A 20,070-nucleotide genomic window follows, 5' to 3' on the forward strand; every position below is an offset into this window, starting at 1 on the left:
TCTGGAAGCCTTCCCATAGCCTGGGAATGGGAGCTGAACTCTCCACTGGAGGCACCTCCTCTGAGGAGGAAGGGAGGGCTAGAAGGGGGAGGAGGCCAGGAGTGCACATTCAGCCTCCAGGGGAGACACCTTTGGGAGGACAGGCGCAGGCACAAGGGGCGCAGGGCCAAGAGGTAGACCAAGGTGGAAGGGGCAGCAGAAGATGCCACTATCCTGCTGCCAGGGTATACAGGTGGCGAAGCAGCTACCTCAATATGCCTGAGGTGCAGTGCTGAAGGAGGCTCCGTCTCTCAAAGGAGACAATCAACTAAATCTGTCAGATGATTGGGCCGGAGATCTCCCCTAACTGTGTGGGTGGACACCCCATGCCAGTGGCTCTAAAGGCCACAGCTGCCCTCAACTCCTATGCCTCTGGCTCCTTCCAGGGCTCAGTGGGTGATCTTTGCGGTGTCTCCCAATCAGCTGTCCACACTTGTGTCAAGCAGGTTACAGACGCTCTGATCAGGCGTGTATTGACCTTCATCCACTACCGCTGCAGTGAGGAATCTTTTTTGGGCCTGCAGGTTTCAGGGAGCCTTCCCATAGCCTGGGAATGGGAGCTGAACTCTCCACTAGAGGCAAGCCAGACAGACCGAGCCAGAGGCTTCGCGGCCATTGCTGGCTTCCCCCGCGTCCAGGGTGCAATAGGCTGTACACATGTGGCCATCAAGGCACCAGCAGGTGAGCCGGTTGCCTTCATCAACAGGAAGGGCTTCCACTCCATGAACGTGCAGATAGTGTGTGATCACTGGATGCTGATTCTACAAGTCTGTGCAAGGTACCCAGGCAGCCCCCACAATGTTTACATTCTCAGACACTCCCAGGTGCTGGGGCTCTTCAGTGCTCCGGCTCAGATGGATGGATGGCTGCTGGGTGACAAGGGCTATTCCCTCAGAAGGTGGCTCATGACACCTCTCCGCCATCCAAGAACAGAAGCTGAGGACCGCTACAATAGGAGCCACACCTCCACAAGGGCTGTGGTGGAGACAACCATCGGTCTTCTCAAGATGCACATCCAATGCCTGGACCACATAGGGACGCACTCCATTATCCCCCAGATCGTGTGTTGCTGATAGTGGTTGCATGCTGCGCTCTCCACAATCTTGCGCTGGAAAGGGGGGGACACAGTGGATGAGGAAGACATCGACGCAGTGGGTGCGGCTGCACACGATGAGTCCAGCAGTGAGTCTGAGGATGAGCATGCACAGGGAAACGCTGAGGGGGTAGACGCTGACCTGGGCATACCACAGGGAGGCAGTGACACACGGGAGGCTTTAATCCAATGAACCTTCAGCTAGCACACAACATATGGACCTCCAGAACAAGCCTGGGCTGTAGGCTCCATACTCAATGCCAAATCTTCCAGGTTAGGTACAGTAACTAAGGGCCTTGTTAATAAAGCTGAATGTCCCACAAAACACTCCTAACATTTTTGGAAACCACACACATGCAGAAGAAAAAAGGCACCCTCAGCCATGGTGACATGTCTGAATTTAATATCACAGGCAAAGAAACTTAATGAAACAAAATGACAAGAGTTTTCTAATTCAAAGCAAATCATAAAGACCTCATCTTGGGCCAACACAAAAGCACCAGTGATAAACCCGTGTAGTGCCTAAGGTACCTTATGTTCATGTTTCCAGGCGCTACATCTTGGTGCAGCCCCATCGTTCAGAGTGCTATCTGAGACAGCCTGCTGACTCTGCTGTCCTGTTGGCCTCGATGACCTTGGCGGCCATGCTCTGGCCCGTGGAGCCTGTGCTGGCCCCGCCTGGGAGGAAGCTGCCAGTTCCACAGCTGGCATCTCCCCAGTCATCGCAGCCTCACCGGATGCTACAGTCACTGGGAGGGGGCGGAGAAGCTGCCGCCCTCATCCGGAGTGCCCTGAGAGAAGCCCGCAGAGATGACAGGCAGCTGCTGCACTGACGTGAGGTCACTTCGGACCTCCCTGCTCACCGTGGATGGATGAACACCGAGCTGGGAAACTTGGTGCCCACACCATCTCCCACACTGGCACTGACCAGCTGAGGTCAATGCTGATGTAAGGGCTTGCTGGTCAGAGCGCATCCCCAGGCAGCCTTGATTGTCCTCCTGGAGGAGGCTCTCCTCGAGAGTCACCACTCTCTCCATGGAGGACGCACGGCGCTCGGACATGAGGCTCATTGCTTCGGCGATAGTCCGCGTAGACTCCTCCACCACGGACACCAAGCCAAGCATAGCCTCATGTATCACCCCCAGATTCTCCCGCACACCCGGCCACATTTCCTGCAGCTGCTGTGTTGCGGACGGCTCCAGAGGCACATCATCAGGCACCGACTGAGCATATTCCTGGTCCCCTGCAGTCCTCCAACTGCTGGCGCCTTGGGCACTCTCTGTCTCTGCCAGCTGCTCCAGCGACGGTGAAGTGCCCTCAGCGCTGTGCCCTGGGACACTAGTCATTGTTCTAATTCCCACCGAGGTGCTAGTATCTACACTGGTGCCTGCCTGGCAGAGATGGTGTGATGCTGGTGAGACTTCAGGGCCCTCAGGTGTGAGAGGGGGCCTCTGCTGCTCCTCCTCCCGGCCCTGCTCCGCTGATGCTGAAAGGAAGAACAAGGACATTGGATCAGTTAATGTGGAGACAATGTCAATGTGCACCCCTGTCCCCTGGATCATTATGTGCTCATCCTTCCATAAGCAATGGTCAAGCCATGTTGCAAAATTAAATCACTAAACATTCAGCACTGCCGTGGTTGTTGGGAGAACAATGCTGACCTCACTGCTGGGCAAACATACCTGCCTGTGGCACCCCGACCTCACCGACACCAGTGGACCTGGGTGCATGGCGCCTCTCCAAATCCAGGGCCTCCTGCTCAAACCGGCTGAGAATGGCTAACTGCGTCTGGCCGCCGCCAGTCCTCACCCTCTCTGCTGTGTTATGAGTATTCTTCTCCTGAAAATGAGAGAAGAGCATTGATTTGTGCAAATTGTACCTGGACTCTGTTCGCGCACGGCCCACCCCAACCAGAGTGGGACATATCAGGGCTCCAGTGCCTCCTCACCCCACTGCTGCTGAACACTCTCACAAAGAGGCTGGGCCTGTTCTCCACACCCCCACTCCACCCTTGGCTAAATGCTGCCTATATCACATTAGGCACCACACGGTATATCCTTCCATAGCAAGGAGGCGCAAGCATGTGGCGCGCAGAGGGCAGCAGGTGGTTTGTTGCCACGCCACCTGGAAGCTCCCCTCCCAGCATCTCATCACTCTGACTTTGTCATGTTTTGCAGTTCCAGCACTGCGCCTAGGTGCAGCTCCTCCAGGTTGCCCCCAAAACAGTCATGTGGGTCTCAGTGTACCACATGCTGCGGGGCAGAACACATCTCTTCACCACCTCTCAGGGTGACCTCGGCATGGGCAATATCTGCTGGCCCACCCAGCAAAGGGCAGGTGCTGTCACTGATTCAATGCAGTCACTACACTCAGACTTGGGTGGGGGGTGGGGGGTGTACTGGGGGGAAAGCCTACCTGCTGGGCTAAGTGACCAAAGCCAACATTGTCCTCACCCTTCCAGAGCGCAACAAGTTATTGAAGAACTTGTGACACTGGATCCAGGTGCGTCGCACCACATCGCGGGAGCTCACCACCTCCGCCACCTCCTCCCAGGCATGTTTCATCATGTGGGAGGGCCTCCTCCTCCCATCCTGGGGAACCAGCATCTCCCACCGTGTTGCCACCTCCTCAAGGAGGGCAGCAAGGCAATCATCGGAAAAACAAGGGGCACACTGACCTCCGGCCTAGCCTCCCCCAATGGCCTACCCTCCAGCCTGGCCTGCCCTGATGGCCTACCCTGTCTGGACTTGCGTCACCTCCATTGCCCCTCTGCAGAGCCCTTCACCCAGCCATTGCGAGCAGCCTTTCCAAGGCTGCCAGGCCTTCCTTTATACAGGCCGCCGGGTCGCCATTTGACCAGGCAGGCTGAGCGCGCCCACCGCTGCCCGCCCACTCCTGCACGGGAGTCATGAAGTACACTGGGCGGGCCTTAATTGGCCCACCCACGTAAAATGGCGGCGCGGACGCAATCGCGAGCGGTGATCGGGTCTACACCTGCCAGCACCCGCTCCCACTCCGCCCCCTCCACCATCCAGAAAGTTCTGCCCAATATGTAATGTGATACAAAGATAGGTAGACAGTTTTCAGTGTGAAATAAAGGATAGTTTATAAGAAAGGTGCTTCTATCCTACAGTAGTGGTATTTCAGAGGGTCAGTATGATCCTTCTATTAGGCAACTCAGCCCAGCCCTTATTCAATATGTCTCGGGAGAATAGTTGCCATGAGTTGGGACTAGTTCTAAAGTCACTGCCAATCTGAATGTTCCCTAATTGGATGTCGAAAGGCTCTTCAGATTCAGACTGAGACAGACAAATTAAAAGGAAAGAAAAAAGATTTTCATTTCTATAGCACCTTTTACAACCTCAGGGTGTCCCAAAATGCTTTGCAGCTAATAAAGTGTCATCATCAACAACAAAATCCTGCATTTATATAGCACCTTTAACATAGTTAACCATACCAAGGTGCTTCACAGGAGTGTTATCAGACAAGATTTAACACTAAGCCACACAAGCAGACATTAGGTCAGATGACCAAGAGGTAGGTTTTAAGGAGGAAAGTGAGGAAGGAAAAGAGAGGGTGAAATTTAACGTGCCCCCCACCCGCCCTGCAGGGGCAGGCTAGGAGGCTGGGGTGTTCCTTATAATGGGGCAGGAAGATGCAGAATGGACACTCCATCGCCTTCCCGACTCCCCCCAATTAGGTCCAGAGCAGGAAGGGCCAAAGATGGCCTTCCCACCCAGAGGCCAACTGCAGCCTGTGAGTGCACACCTCTCCTGGTCACACTGCTAGTACTAAAAAGCTGCTGACCTCTGATTGGCTGGTCTTGGAGGCGGGACATACCCCCCTGAAGATGCCAAGGATCCTGTCGTCAACCAGCTAAGTGTCCGATTAGCATTTAAATTGGGTTGGGGCGTCCAGGAATGGCCAAACTGGACTTGGCACTGACTTTCCAACCGGTGGAGGGGGCCCATTGCCACAAACTTTAAATTCCACCCAGTGAGTTTGAGGGAATCCCAGAGTTTAAGGTCTAGGAAGCTGAAAGCATGGCCACCAATGGTGGAATGACTGAAATCAGGCATGCCCAACAGGCCAGAACTGAAGGAATATAGGATTGCACCTTAACTCCAGTGAGTGCTTTTGGGAGTGAAGGGGGAAACTTGGGACCCTGTGGTGGAATGAGGGCAAGGGTTGGGAACGGGTGGGGGTTCAATTTAAACTAAGTAATTGTTTTTGTATTGGTGAAAAAAGAGACATGTTGTCAATGTTTTTCGTCTTGCACTTATCAGGACAGATTTATAAGAATACAAATTCTAAAGGGAACAACAATTAATACTGCATGAGAAGAGTGCTGCTTGGTTGGCAAATGGACTCTGATTGGTAGAAGCGTTGTTATGGAGACTGCACCAGAGAACAGTTAACTGCCAAACTTTTGTTCAAATTCAAACCAGGCAGGTCGACTTTGATTGGTCAATGGGGAATGAACATGGGAATGGCTGTCCCCCAAGCTTTTGTTCAATTGCAAAAGGTGCAAAGCATGGACATGCTCTTTCTGTTTATAAAGGACAGGGCCCTCTGTAATATTTTGCACGACGGGAAGCTACTGCAGTCTTCATTTGTTAAGTTACAACACACTACAAATGCTGCACATTTAGCTGAAGGCAAAAGCACATTCTGGGAACAGCTTAGATCAGTGTGGGGCTGATAGTTTTCATTGTACCTGTGCCAAGAAATCCTTCTGACTGCGAATAGCGTGGTTGAATCTCTTGATAAACAATGCCTTGAACTGTTGTTTGATCAGGTCTGAACCTTTAATCTGCCTGGAGCCTTTCCCATCGTTTCCACCCAGGTCCTGGTTACCGAGTGTGGGGGCAGGAGGCCTAGCAGAGGCTGGATCTGTACTTTCTGCCGCTGGCTCTCCATTTGGCTTTCCCTCAGCAGCAGATGGTTTCCTTTCGCTACCTTGACCTTTCTCCGATTCCTGTCCATTCTTGGAAGCCTCTTTGGGTACTGAATAGATTTAAAATATTACTGGCATTTAAACTCTTGAACAAAATATTGGGAATATATTGTCTTTATTTATGAGGCTTAGTCTTATTATTTGATAAATTGAACAATATAAATTAGGGATGAAAACAGAACGGTGAATATCTGTCTCTTGTCCTTCATTAATTCATTTTCCAAAGCTTTCCAATTGACTTTGGATCGCTATCCCTCAATTGATTGATTTAAAATTTTGTTTCTGATCTTTAAACCCTTTCACAGACTTTCCCTGACTTCCTCCATCCTCCTGGCCTTCTCTGAGCCCTTCATTATCTCAATCCTGGCCTGCTGTGTAGCCCTCAGCACCCCACTTCTCCCATTCTACCATTGGTAGCAGAACTTTCAGCCTTTTTAACCCAACTCACTGGGATTCTGAAATAAAAACAGAAAGTGCCGGGAAAATTCACCACCTCCGAAGAAGAGTCATACGGACTCGAAACGTCAACTCTGTCTCCCCGCCCACAGACACTGCCAGACCTGCTGAGTTTTTCCAGCATTTCCTGTTTTTATTTCAGATTTCCAGCTTCTGCAGTATTTTGCTTTCAGTCCACCGGAACTCTTTCCCTCTGCTCCTTTACATCACTTCCTCTCTCCCTTCCTAATAGACACATTTTGAAAACCTATTTGACCTGCATTTCCCAGCTCCCCCACCATTTTATCCCATTTCCCTCTTGAAATTATTTCTTGAAATGACGAAGTATTTGATAAACGCTGGCTATCCTTTATGGCTGTGGGAGTGGACATTAGCAGCAACTTGCATTTATATAGCACCTTTAACATAGTAAAACAGCTTGAGGCATGTCACAGGAGCATTGGCAGACAAAACATGTCACTGAGCCACTTAAGTTGATATTAGGACAGGTGACCAAAAGCTTGGTCAAAAGGGTTTCTTTTAAGAATGGTCTTACAGAAGGAGCGAAAGCAAGAGAGAAGCCGAGAGAAAGAGAGAGAGAGAGAAGCAGAGAAGGGTAGGGAGAGAATTCCAGGGCCCAGATATCCGAAGGCACAGTGAAGGAAATTGGGTATGTGCAATAGGCCAGAAGTGTAGCAATGTAGGTGTAGAAGGCAAAATAAAAATGAAAGAAGCTTAGTTCTGAGATTTCCAGCATCTGCAATATTCTGCTTTTCGATTGCCTTTAGGAGATGTTAAATGTAACCAGAACGGTGATGGTATGAGGACATCAGATGATAAATCTAATTAGGCTCTTGTTAGGAGGCGATAACTCAGTGGACCATGTACAGCCCAGTCAGCCATGGACAGCCCTATTACAAATTAAAGCCTCCAACATCCAACAGGTGTTAAAATATTCCACACAAAATACTCATATTTCACTTTAATGCATTGAGGGTTCACGCTAAAACCTGGGAATAGGTGATAACTTATCTAAAAGTTGAAACGGATGCTACTTATTTAGGATGGTACCAATTGTACAGCTTTTAATGCAATTAAAAACTTAGGATTCAGAAACTCAATGGAAACTGGTGAAGTGTACAAAGGAAACAAAGCAGAAAAGAGCTATGGCACTCTCCACTGAGGTATGTGGAAAAGCTAGAAATTTTAGGCTGTGAAATGAGGTAACTGAAAGATGTATAAGGTAGCAAACAAAAAAAGGCAGAAACAAAAAGTCTGAAACACTGTTTCAAACTAAATGGTAACCATGGGACAAAGGTTCAAATTGGTAATAAGTTAATTTGGGACTGCTGTCGGGAGGTTTTTCCAAATAAACAGCTCATAGAGGGTAGTGAAAGTACTCTGGAATCATTTCAATGCTGTGGTGGGGAAGACTGAATGTTCCTTCTGGATGGCTGAGCTATTATTACTTAAATGGCTTTCTCTGGCCATGCCTACTTTGTGAATTAATAGGAGCATCCTGGACAAAATGAGGGGTAACTCTATATAAACATGTCATTGTCTAAAGAGTATCAGTAGCAGAATAAAGATGACAATGAATATTAATGAAAAGGGATACATGTTTCTGAAGTTTTTCATTTTGAACTCATCAGGACAAGGATGCCAAATTTCAAATGATCACAACAATTTATACTACAGGAGAAAAGAGATACATGTTGCTGACATTTTTCATTTTGGACTCATCAGGACAAGGATGCCAAATTTCAACTAATCACAACAATTTATACTACAGGAGAAAAGAAATACATGTTGCTGAAGCTTTTCATTTTGGACTCATCAGGACAAGGATGCCAAATGTCAAATGATCACAACAATTTATACTACAGAAGAAAAGGGTGCTGATTGGTTGACAAGTTGACTACTATTAACAAAAAGCTTCGGCAACATGTCTCTCTTCTCAGCAATATTCAAGTTCTGTACTACCAAGCGAAAATCAACAATTTAATATTAAAAGGGAATGTACTTTGTACCAAAAGTATTCCTTCCCCTTTAGAGTTTTGAAATCATGTTTCAATGTAATTACATTTGCAGGCTACCAAACAAGTTATTTTGTGATTCCATACAAGTATGCATCTGGCAGCCTAATAATTAGATGCAAATGTAATTACACATCTTCACATCAATGAGACATCCTTGTTCCATAACCCTTTTGTTCTTCTGTTTAACTTGACTATGACTTAAAAGTGTCTTCTGCACCAGACACTTTTTTGAAATGAGAGGGTATTCTTGCTGTGGTAAAGAGTCGTAGATAAGGATTAAAGAGCAGACACGCCTTGCCTGATGGCTCAGCAAGTTCATTCACAGAGAAGCTGAGCCATAAACACTGGGAAAGACTGATTCCTGCACCACACTGATGTAGTTCATCTCAGTCAGAGCGGCAATACTTTCACTGCCATAGACTTTGGATTAAAAAGGGGAGAAAAATTAAAATCTGTCAGGCTTCTCACTCCTCAACACTATCAAATTTAACCCCTACTACAAGTGCCTGAGGTCTTGTGGCACAATGATAAGGTCCCTATCTCTGGGCCAGAAGCTCCAGGTTCAAGTCCCACCTCAGGACTTGATGGCTGTGGAAGGTGAGTTCATACCATGGCCAAACAGGTTGATTACCAGCCTGTAAGTCCTTCCAATATGCATAAGCATAACCATGGACCAATCCAATGAAAGTCCAGGGTTGTCAATGTCCTCTTAGGGCATGGTACCTGGAGGAGGAGAAGTGCATGTGTGTGGGCATTAGGTTTGGGCCATAATCAAATAGTCAATACATGGATAATGGCCACTTGGGCAAAGCCAAGGGCTGCCTGGTACCAGTGTAACAGTACCTAGGCTGAATTACTAGTCTTAGGTGAAGATGGATAATTGACAGAGGAAAAAATCAATGCCCTGTGAAACAGTTCACAGGAGCATTGGCATCATTACATCACCACCGCAGCTACACACTTCTTATTGGATTCAACAACGTGGGCTCATTTTTCTCAGGGGTTTCAGAACCCTGATGTCGGTACCAAATGGGGGTCCCAAGCCCCGCACTTCTGAACCTGGCAGTGCAATCTTCCTCCTAATTGGCTACCTCCACGCTCGCCATTAAGGATGGCAAGCTGGCCCTCAGTGCTGCCAGGGCCAATCAGAGGGCCCAGTTAGTGACAGCTCTGGAGTTTTGACTACCTTTAGTGAGGTGGGCACTGCTGAGGCAGCTCAGGGATGGGATGGTACTTCAACATGGACGCACCCTCAGAGGCATGGATGCAAATAAAAAATTATCAGGGCCAAAGCTGCTGGGCCCCTCAGTGTGAAGGGAAAATCCTCTGAGGGAAATGCTGGGGCCAGATCTCCTGCCCCGCTGATCTGTCAATGGGGCATGAAGCCTCTGGCTCCAGCAGGCCCCTTCTATTGAGCTGGCAGCCTCTGCACATGGTGAGGGGGCAGCTCTGTTGGTGGCAAAATACCAGTGAGGCTGCAAAAGCGCCCCTAATTGGGCTCTTAACCGTGTTAAGTGGCTGCCTGCCTCATCCAATTCTATTCCACTGAGAATCTTCCCTGGTGTTGGGAAGGTGTTGGGGAGCTGCCCCGATGTGGCTGCCCCTACTGCCAGGCCCACCGTCATGTGACCAGGAAAATTCAGCCTATATTGCACAAGTACCCACGTAGGCTACCAGACAGAATGGGAGCCGCAGCACAGCGTCAAGACCAAATACGCCCAGAAACTCATTAATAGGACCACAATCGGGCTTTAGCTAACCTAGTGATTTTAAACTCAACTCATTGATGTTTTAATCAGAATGCTTCATCTAATGGGTTGGATAATTGTGCCCTTTCTTGGTGACATTTGGTGAGCTGTACACTGGTGTAGTGAATAGCTTGCTATTTTTGTCATGGATATAGACTGCTGCATGTTGGCAATAGGCATCATCTACTGCTGGCAAAGTGCTTATTCCAACTGTTGGTATTTTATCCTTTGAAGTAAACTTTGCAGGTTTTTAAGCTTGGAGGCCAAAATCCAAAGAGGTAGAGATTAGCTTCTGCATTAATAATGTGGAAGTTATTAAATTTAATGTCCCATAATTACTTTTTGTTCCCTGTCAGTAGGGCAGTTTTAAAGAATCTTTCCTGTGGTGGAGGGGAGTGGGGGGGTGGGGGGGAAGAATCACATTCTTAACCCGATTTATTATGAAGGGAATTGTTTTTTTTGTAGTTGGGCCAGAGGTTTTGGAACTGTAATGTTTGTATACGTCTTGCATTGACTTTTGAACTGCTGCTCTGGTTTCTGTCACTGATAGTGTCAGGAATTAAGTTCAAAGGGCAGGATCAGAATTGTCGATAACCAAAATGGGAACTTAAAAAAAAAATAAGTCAATCTGCATATTGAATCAAGAATGTGATTTCTTAGTTAGAATTCAGTGGTGATATCATCATTAATTAATGGATTACTGTAGCTTTATAAGTTTATGCAGGTGCGGCCAGCTTAGTCAGGTAGCCGCCATTACAACGCAGCATCTTGTGTAAGAAGAATGTCCGATCAAACAAATTGACCAGAAATAATGGAAATTTGCAAATGTAAGGGAACAGACAGCAATAGGACCAAGAACATTAACACACGGAACTGAATCATAGAATTGTTACAACACAGGAGGCCATTCGGCCCATTGTAAGCACATTAGCGTCAGGGATCTGCTCGTAAATTAAAAATGAAATCTGCAATAAAATGGGATATTGAAGGAAGGGATTGTTCAGGATTCATATTTTGGGATAAAACTATTGCCACAGAAGATCCTGATACATTCTCACCAAAGCTACGGTCTGGTAGTTTATGTCTTAATGTAGAACTAAGAGACTGAATGATTAGAATTTCCTTCATGCTCACCATTGTTAGTCTCAATGTTGACAACTGTTGCCTTGTGTTCCTCTCTAAGGCCTGCTTCTGATTTTCTTGGTATCAGACAGTCTTGCAAAGATCATGATTAACAAAGAAAAGAGCAATGATTAAAGAGGTTATTAGTAACTTGAATAAAATCTTGACCTTTGGGCCAGATCTTGCTGGAGGGGTCATCTCACGGAATTCCCCATTAGTTAGACATTTTGCTGCCCTGTAATTTGTTGGGAACAACGCAAGGGCATTGGGCCCTTGCTCTAACTCCTTAATCAATGCAAATGAAAGATTAAGAAAGATACACAGGAATAACTGAGAAGGAGAGTGTATTAGAGTTACCATAAATAAGATACTGAAAGAAAGATAGAGAAGGAAAGAAGGATTGGATCAAGAGGAAAAAAAAGACACAACAGAAAAGTGTTTTTTTTAAATTTGACATTTTCAAAGTCTTGTAATTTATCTGACTGAAAGAGACATCATAGTTTAAATTGTTCAATTTCTGGGCCAGGGAGGTTACTTGGCATTGTAGTAACAATCATCACATCATTAAAAAGTACTTATGCTGCTAATTATCAGACTTAAGTTGCAGTGGTGAGATTAATGAGCAATTAATTTGCAAAACCAGCAAGTTATTGAAAATAGCGGGGAGCCTAAGGGCAAGATGCTGTTTGTGTGAAACAAATAGAGGAATCACATATATCGACCAGTAAATCCCCCTCGACTCCCTAAATTTTCTCGCTGATTTGTGCATAAATAATGCATTGTTATTTGTCCAGCAAGGTCCAGCCAGCTATATATAATCTCCAGGATTTTTGATGGTTAGGGCTGATTCAGTGCAACATATTCCACTGTAGATATACGGTTAAATTTAGGGTTCTACAATCATCTAAAACACCATGAAAAGCAAAACCATCGTCTGTTCCTGACTATTTCTTTTGCTACACATGTATGTTCTCCCAATGGCTGTGCGATGACACAGAGCCTTTATACATATAAGATCCTGAGGGGTCTCGACAGGGTGGATGTGGAGAGGATGTTTTCTCTTGTGGGAGAATCTAGAGCTAGGGGTCACTGTTTAAATCGCTCATTTAAAACGGAGATGAGGAGAAATCTTTTCCCTCAGAGGGTCGTGAGTCTTTGGAACTCTCTTCCTGATAAGGCAGTGGAAGCAGAGTCTTTGAATATTTTTAAGGCAGAGGTGGATAGGTTCTTGGTAAGCAAGGGGCTGATAGGTTATTGGGGTAGGCAGGATGCAGATTTGAGGTTATTATCAGGTCAGTCACAATCTTATTAATTGATGTAGCAGGCTCGAGGGGCCGAATGGCCTACTACTCCTGCTCCTTGTTCGTATTCTGTTAAGCAAAAACTAATTAACAGTGAAAAAGATGCAAATTTCTACTTCTGTTAATTTGCAACATTGCATTGGATATACTAGGCTATATTGAATAAATTTGTAAGCTTACACTTCACTGTCAAAAGATAAAATATGGTCCGCATGATCAGAGCAAGGTATCAGAGTTGGCTCAGTGATATCACTCTTGTAGTAAGAAGGTAATGGGTTCAAGCCATACTCCGCTCACAGTCTAGGTTGACATTTCTGTGCAGTACTGAGGGAGCGCTGCACTGTCTGAGGTGAGGTCCTTCAGATGAAGCATTAAACACAGGCCCTGTTTGCCCTCTCACGTGGAGATAAATAATTTCACAAGACTATTTGAAGACTGGGAGTTCTCCGAGTGTCCTGCCCGATATCAGTAAAGCAGAGGATCTGTTCATTTGGTTCCTTGTTACTTGTGGGACCCATCGGCGCTGCATTTTCTAATATTACAATGACGATTACTTTTCAAAAGTACTTCATTGCCTGTGAATCACTCGAGATGTCCTACGCAATGCTCCCTCTGATGATTTTTTTGGGATACACGAGTGATTTTTTTGTAAGTGCGTGGCCCCTTTAAATTTTTTTTTAACATGGCCTTGAAGGGTGGTAATTTAAAGGGGCCAACGTGTGCACGGCCTGCAGGGGAACTACAGGGTTGCTGTGTAGCCGTGCACCTTAGAAGGAACACTGGTCCTGAGGTTGTGAAGGCTGCTATATAAATGCAAGATTTTTCATTATTTATCCGTATTTAAACTTCACCAAAAGCACAACCTCTATACTCAACATGTTCCACATGAATCATACATTCTGAATTCTCGGGCATGCTTGTTTACCTGTTCTGTGCATAGGATCTTCAGTAGCCTTTAAGAATATCTGAAAATGAACCAACAATGGCATTGAATTATAGGTACCTCTCAGCTCTTTCACAAAGCAAATATCATTTAAAAACATTACGTTGAAGGAAAATACTCAACACTGATCTCACAATAAGGCGCAGGGACAAGCACCAGGCAAGTTTAGACATTAGACGCCTAGTTATTTTGACTTTGCTCTCTCAACAATAAAGTGGCAGCCTGCAATCATGCTGATTATGATGATATTTGAAGTGCTATTTGACAATGCAAAGCAAATTGTGTCCAGTCAATTTAGTACTGGCCTCCATCTGTGCTTTAAGATTTTAGGATTTGTAAGGAACATAACTTATTATTTATATTGGACTGTTGTAAAGAACATATCTTTTTATTTTCTGTTGGACTGTGGATTAGAATTACAATGGCTGCAGGTTGAAAGACATGTCCACTGGAACAGGATGAGAGATTTATACAATGTTGCAATCCTGGGACAGAGTGTGCCATGAAAGACAGAATGGTACCAGAAAGGACCAAGGGAGCTGCCTGACAACAGCATTTTAAGTGGCTTCTGACCAGGTGACCAGGTTTTGTGTGAGAAGCAATGTAGCTGGATAACTCCTAGCCTGAAAGGAACAAGACCTAAAACCTAATTTTCCTGTGTGTGGAAGATTCCAGTAATTCTACAACAATAGCTAGCTGGCTTTTCTTCTCCCATCTCTATAACCTGCCCTCTCTCTGAAAACCCCTGTCAAGAGGCAAAAGGGAAAAATCACTGTTAGAGACATTGAAAGGCAAGTGCTCAGCTAGTGAACTAAATACTGAAAGTGCTGGAAGGCCACATCGCGTCATCAACAAAAACTGAAAGGAATTTGGAAGACATCGATCAAAATCAACCCATCGAGTCTATACTCTGGAATTGGTGCTATTGAACTGTTTTATCCCACCCTTAAAATCTATGCTTTAGTATGTCTTATGTGTCTTGAATGTGTGTGGATAGGGATTTAAGAAGGGGTAGAGTATAGGTTATAGAGTTAGAAATTAGCTATTCATATTTCTTTCTTTTGCCACTGGTCAATGACCGTTTGTTCAATAAACAGTTATTTACTTATTAGGTTTACAAACCTGGTGCACGTTTTCTGTTAACCTAAATTAAACAATTAGGTAGAATTGGAGCAATCTGGTGGTTTGGTTTAACTTTTCACATTTGTTGCAGCTCAGGGAACAGTGGGGCTCGATATTACAGCGCACTATCCCCAGGGAGGCGTGACAGATTCTATGAATGGACTACCCCTAACTTTAAGGTTATACCCCATGATCTGGATTCCCCCACTAGAGAAAATAGCTTCTCTCTACCTACCCTCAACTCCTTTACTCATGTTTAGCACCTTGATTAGATCACCCTTTATGCAAGGGAGTTCAGTCCTAATCTACACAAGCCATACAAGTAATATCTTTAAATGGCTAACACTTCTGAATTCCAAACAGGGCCAATGTCCAATAAATGTGAAGTCCAACATTCGCATTGATTGTTCCTATCTGAAGTGATACATTCACACAGCTGCTGCAAAGCAGATGTATAATATTGCAGTTCACAAGAAGCAGTGCTGTTACATTGGTCAATTTGCACTATGATAAATACACAACAGTGACCTAGCAGACTAGTATAAAATAATAACACCATTGATCTCTGTGGACGTTCCCCTGCGCACCCGCCATTACTTTTGCGGTTGATCCATGGGAAACCCAGACTAAAAAGATCATTTCGACATCCTGCATTGGAACAGTGTGGCCTGTTAGACATTCCCGGGAAAGGGAAGCTTGGCGGGCTGTGGAACAGGCAGCTGAACCAATATTGTTTGTCTTGCTACGTCGCTGGAAATTTAAATGGCCCCCAAATCCTGTTTACGCCATTACGCCAGGGATTCTGTAGATCATTCACCAAGGTCATGGTGGACAAGGGGGAGAATTCCCATGGGAATTCAAGCCCTAAATGTGGACAGCTCTTTTCAACACATTGCTGCTGGTTGTAAATCCAGTGATTCCCCGACTGAGCTGTGAGCCTTCAGTTTGTTATTTATGAGAACACTTGTGAGGAGTGTGTATCCTCAGGACACTCCTTGCACTGATATAAAGACTTGATGACAAGAAGGCAAACTAACTGTGTCTTTCTGTGGATACAACATTTATTGCACAATTAATGGCTTATCAATGAATTAGGTGCTACTCAGATGACGTTGTAGGTAACGATACAACTACACTGCTTAAAACTTTCACCAGGAGTGGTGGCCACTGCTGGGAATTCAACCTGTCCTGGACCAAGCCCCAGTGATAGAGGTGGGAGAAGCGGGTAAGTGCAGCAGGCTCACTGCGGCCAGTCAGGCAGGCCTCGGTGAGAGGTGTTGATCTAGAAGCCAGGCGGGGGGAGGTGGGGTGGTCATTAAGTGCTGGGGTGGGGGGGAGTGGGGAGGCAGACAGACCTTTCTTCAGTGAAGTGCCCTTTATGGGCACAGGATGCCCGATCAGGAGGGACCTCTCGCAAACCCCCTCAACCCCAAACCTGCAGGCACCCCCGCAACTCATAAAATATCAATGGCAGCAGGAAGAGGCCCTTGAATGGCCATTAGGTGGCCCGAGGGTGAGCAGGCCACCTGACACCTACCTCACTGCTGGTAAAATATCAGCAGAGGTGGTCAGGCAATGAGCCCACTGCCCCCGCCAACCCTTGTCATCCCACATGATTTTATGACACCCTCACCAGCCCCCACCTACCAGCCCACTCCCAGAGCTGGGGGAGGGGCAGGTATAGAGTTCTGGCCATGGTGTGCCAATGAGAACATCACAAGTTAGTATTGCCCATGACTTCTGCCTGGAAATTTCTCTCAGCGTAGCACTGCATGGAGGCCTATCATGTCTATATGGAATTCCTTTGTCCAATAGACACCATGAACCAATTTCATTTGAACATTGTGATGTTCCTGTTAAAAAAGTCCGAAAGAGGATTGCACACAAATGTGTTATATGTTTGTATGCTAATATCCACACAGTGGCCAGAACTCTGCAACCACCACTAGAGGCAGTTTAGCAGATGGGAGGCATAAAGTTGGGTGCCATGGCGACTGCGCCTACCCACAACCACTGGGATTTTACCCATGGTGGGGGGAGGAGTCAGGCAGCCCGCTTGACCATGTGCCAATCGAGGCCCTTAATTGGCCAATTAATGGCCACTTAAGGGCCTCCTCTCACCGCCATTGGGATTTTTCTCATAGCGGTGAGTGCCAGGGCCAAGTGTCCTGGCTGCTAGGTAAAACCTGGCAGTCTTGTTGGCAGGATGGTTAGGGGAGGGTGTAATGGTGGTTTGGGCACCCTATTCTCAATGGAGACCCCCCTACCCCCCAAGGTAGTTCCTCCCAGCTACGCCCGCCCCACTCACTGCGTTTCCTCCTTCCACTGGGAGAATCTAGGCTTAGGGGGTCACTGTTTAAAAATAAGGGGTCGCCCATTTAAAACAGAGATGAGGAGAAATCTTTTCACTCAGGGGGTTGTGAGTCTTTGGAACTCTCTTCCTGAAAAGGCGGTGGAAGCAGAGTCCTTGAATATTTTTAAGGCAGAGGTGGATAGATTCTTGGTAAGCAAGGGGGTTATCGGGGGTAGGTGGGATGCAGGTTGGAGGTTACTATCAGATCAGCCATGATCTTATTAAATGGTGGAGCAGGCTCGAGGGGCCGAATGGCCTACTCCTGCTCCTCATTCGTATGTTCCTGACCTGAAGAACCTGACCCCCTTGCTGCTGCCTGCCAGGCTGGCCCTGGCTGTAACCTCAACTTACCTTTAAGTCCGGGCCCATGGCAGCTCCTCCTGGAGGACTGCCTACTGCTGGGATAGGAGGGCTGCCAGCCAATCAAGTGGAAGCCCCATAACATCCCAACGGCCATTAAGATGGCTGCAGGCGACCCAGCCAAACAGGGGTGGGCTTTGGGCAAAAGGTAGGAAAGTGGAGTTGACGATTATCAGGTTAGCCATGATCCCATTGAATGGTGGAGCAGACTCGATGGGCCGAATGGCCTATTTCTGCTCCTATGTCTTATGGTACTTACGGTCACCTCCAAATAAAATTCCAGCAAGCATAATTTCAGGGCCTTTGAGTTTCTTTGCAATACCATATTTAATAGGCAACACACATCTTTTACAATTTCTAGTGAGAATTGTTTCAAGTCAGCTTTCAAGGAACCGATAAAAAGAAGTTTCTTGTGATAGGTAAGGATCAGCCTTACCTCCTCCAGCGATGTGTCAGACACACCAAAGCTGCTGAGGCCTAGATCTTGGAGGGTCTCTTCGATTTCCCGGAACAGGCTGGCGTAGGCCCGATGTTTGAAGTCTTTACTGGGCAGCAGATAGTAAAGCTCTTGACCGACATTTTCTATCAGCTTGGCCTCAGGAACATGATGTTGGATGAGACTTGTCAATGCGTCCACATCACCTGTATGAGAGAAACCGCAATGAAGGCCACAGTAGGAGGCCATAGACTGCCATTTACTGCAAGTTTACTACAATCACTGTCATCTTCATATCAACCGGGCAATCCATTCTCATTGATGATCCAGAATTAAAGTGCACTGGGTTTCTCACTATAGTCAGCACCTTGGGTATGATGCTTATTACTTATAACAGGGGTCAAAACATGTGTCTAGAAATGACTATTGGCGATAGTAATAAACAAAACGGTTTCTGCCATGGCTCCTTTTTTAGTGCTTTCGCCCCTGAGTCAGAAAGTTCTGAACTCAAGTCCCGCTCTAGGGCTTGAGCACAAAAGTCCAGTTTGACACCACAGTGCAGCACTGAGGGAGTGCAGCACTGTCAGAGGCTCCGCCACCTTTTGGATGAGATGTTAACCTGAGATCCCCTTCTGCCCGCTCTCTTCAAAAAAAAATGCTGAGGGGGTGACCTAATCGAGGCCTTTAAAACGATGAAAGGTTTTGATAGACTGGATAGAGAGAGAATGTTTCCTTTTATGGGGAAGAGGATAACTAAAGGCCATCAATATAAGATAGTCACTGAGAATTCCAATAGGGAATTCAGAAGGAACTTCCTCACCCAAAGAATGGTGAGAATGTGGAACTCACTGCTGTGGAGCCGAGTATTATTCGGTTGAAGTAAATAATATAGATGCATTTAAGAGGAAATTAGACAAGCATATGGGGGAGAAGGGAGTAGCTGGTTATAGCAGTAAATTTAGATGAGAAAAGATGGGAGGAGGCTTGAATGGAGCATAAACACTGCATGAATTGGTTGGACTGAATGGCCTGTTTCTGTGCTGTATATCTTAAGTATATAGAAGAGTTCCCATGACATCATTTCAAAGAGAAGGGAAATTCTCCCCAAGGTCCTGGCCAATATTTATTCCTCAATCAACATCACCAAACAAAACAGATTATGCAGCCATTGCAACAATGCTGCTTATGGGATCTTGCTGTGCACAAATTGGCTGCCACTTTTCCTGCATTACAACAGTGACTACACTTCAAAAATACTTCATTTGCTGTAAGGCGCTCTGGGAGGTCCTATGGTTATGAAGGGCGCTATATAAATGCAAGCCTTCCTTTCTTATTAAATGACATCCTGTAACGCATGCGATTTTAACCCAAGTGTTTACGCTTTTAATGTGAATGGGTCAACATCTGTTAAAATAGCAGATAGAATAACATTATAAGAACAGGAATGCATTGAGCCTTTGCACATTAATATTGCAGAGAGTTATTTCTGGACTATCATTGATGTCACAGGCTGGCTGGCTAAAAGTGGAGGCTAATGCTCAGTGAGCGAGAAACAATGAGAGGGATACTTCCACTCTTTACAAAGTGATGTGAGCTCCCATTGAATCAGCCTTATGTAAACTGTTGTGCTGTATTTGCCAACCCAAGCATGCTTCCTGTTGGCTGGCCCCACAGATCTAACATTTGGAACACTGTCAAACAGCTCCTCTTCCTGTCAACGCACACAACACTGAAAATACAACTTATAATGGTGGGGGGGGGGGGGGGGGGGCGAGGAAATAACAAAGATGCAGAGTGGGATAAATTTGAACAAGTGACGTAATAAAAGTGTCACTAGGTTATTGCATGCTGGCTGTGTGCCATCATTTCCTGCCCAGTGTCATTTCTTGAAACATAACCAGATGAGGGAATACAAATGCTTGAGAACCTTTAACAAACCTTTCAGTGTGTTGACCAGTGTTTTGGGCTTGTCCAGTTAAAGACCTAGAGAAGATCCAAAGCGACCCAAAAATGAGGTCCATTCAGCCCCCACACGGCAGGGAGAATAGATTAGGTGAACTAGCATGGAACTGAGCAGTGCCAATCTATCACTGATAAATGCAAGGCAGAAAATGCAAACCTT

The 20,070-nt window shown here is 46.2% G+C and overlaps 1 protein-coding gene across 1 annotated transcript in view; it reads right to left on the minus strand.

The window, feature by feature from the left end:
- The window catches only part of abca4b (ATP-binding cassette, sub-family A (ABC1), member 4b), a 134,600-nt gene that overhangs the window by 43,248 nt on the left and 71,282 nt on the right, over positions 1–20,070 (minus strand). Inside the window, exons 26-29 of the mRNA XM_078560822.1 lie at positions 17,949–18,154; positions 13,660–13,699; positions 11,446–11,526; positions 5,850–6,139 (exon numbers count right to left, since the gene is read on the minus strand). Coding sequence (XP_078416948.1) covers positions 5,850–6,139; positions 11,446–11,526; positions 13,660–13,699; positions 17,949–18,154 — 617 coding nt within the window. The remainder of the gene's footprint in view (positions 1–5,849; positions 6,140–11,445; positions 11,527–13,659; positions 13,700–17,948; positions 18,155–20,070) is intronic.

The sequence above is a fragment of the Cetorhinus maximus genome, chromosome 17 (genome assembly GCF_964194155.1).
Source record: "Cetorhinus maximus chromosome 17, sCetMax3.hap1.1, whole genome shotgun sequence".
NCBI lineage: Eukaryota > Metazoa > Chordata > Chondrichthyes > Lamniformes > Cetorhinidae > Cetorhinus > Cetorhinus maximus.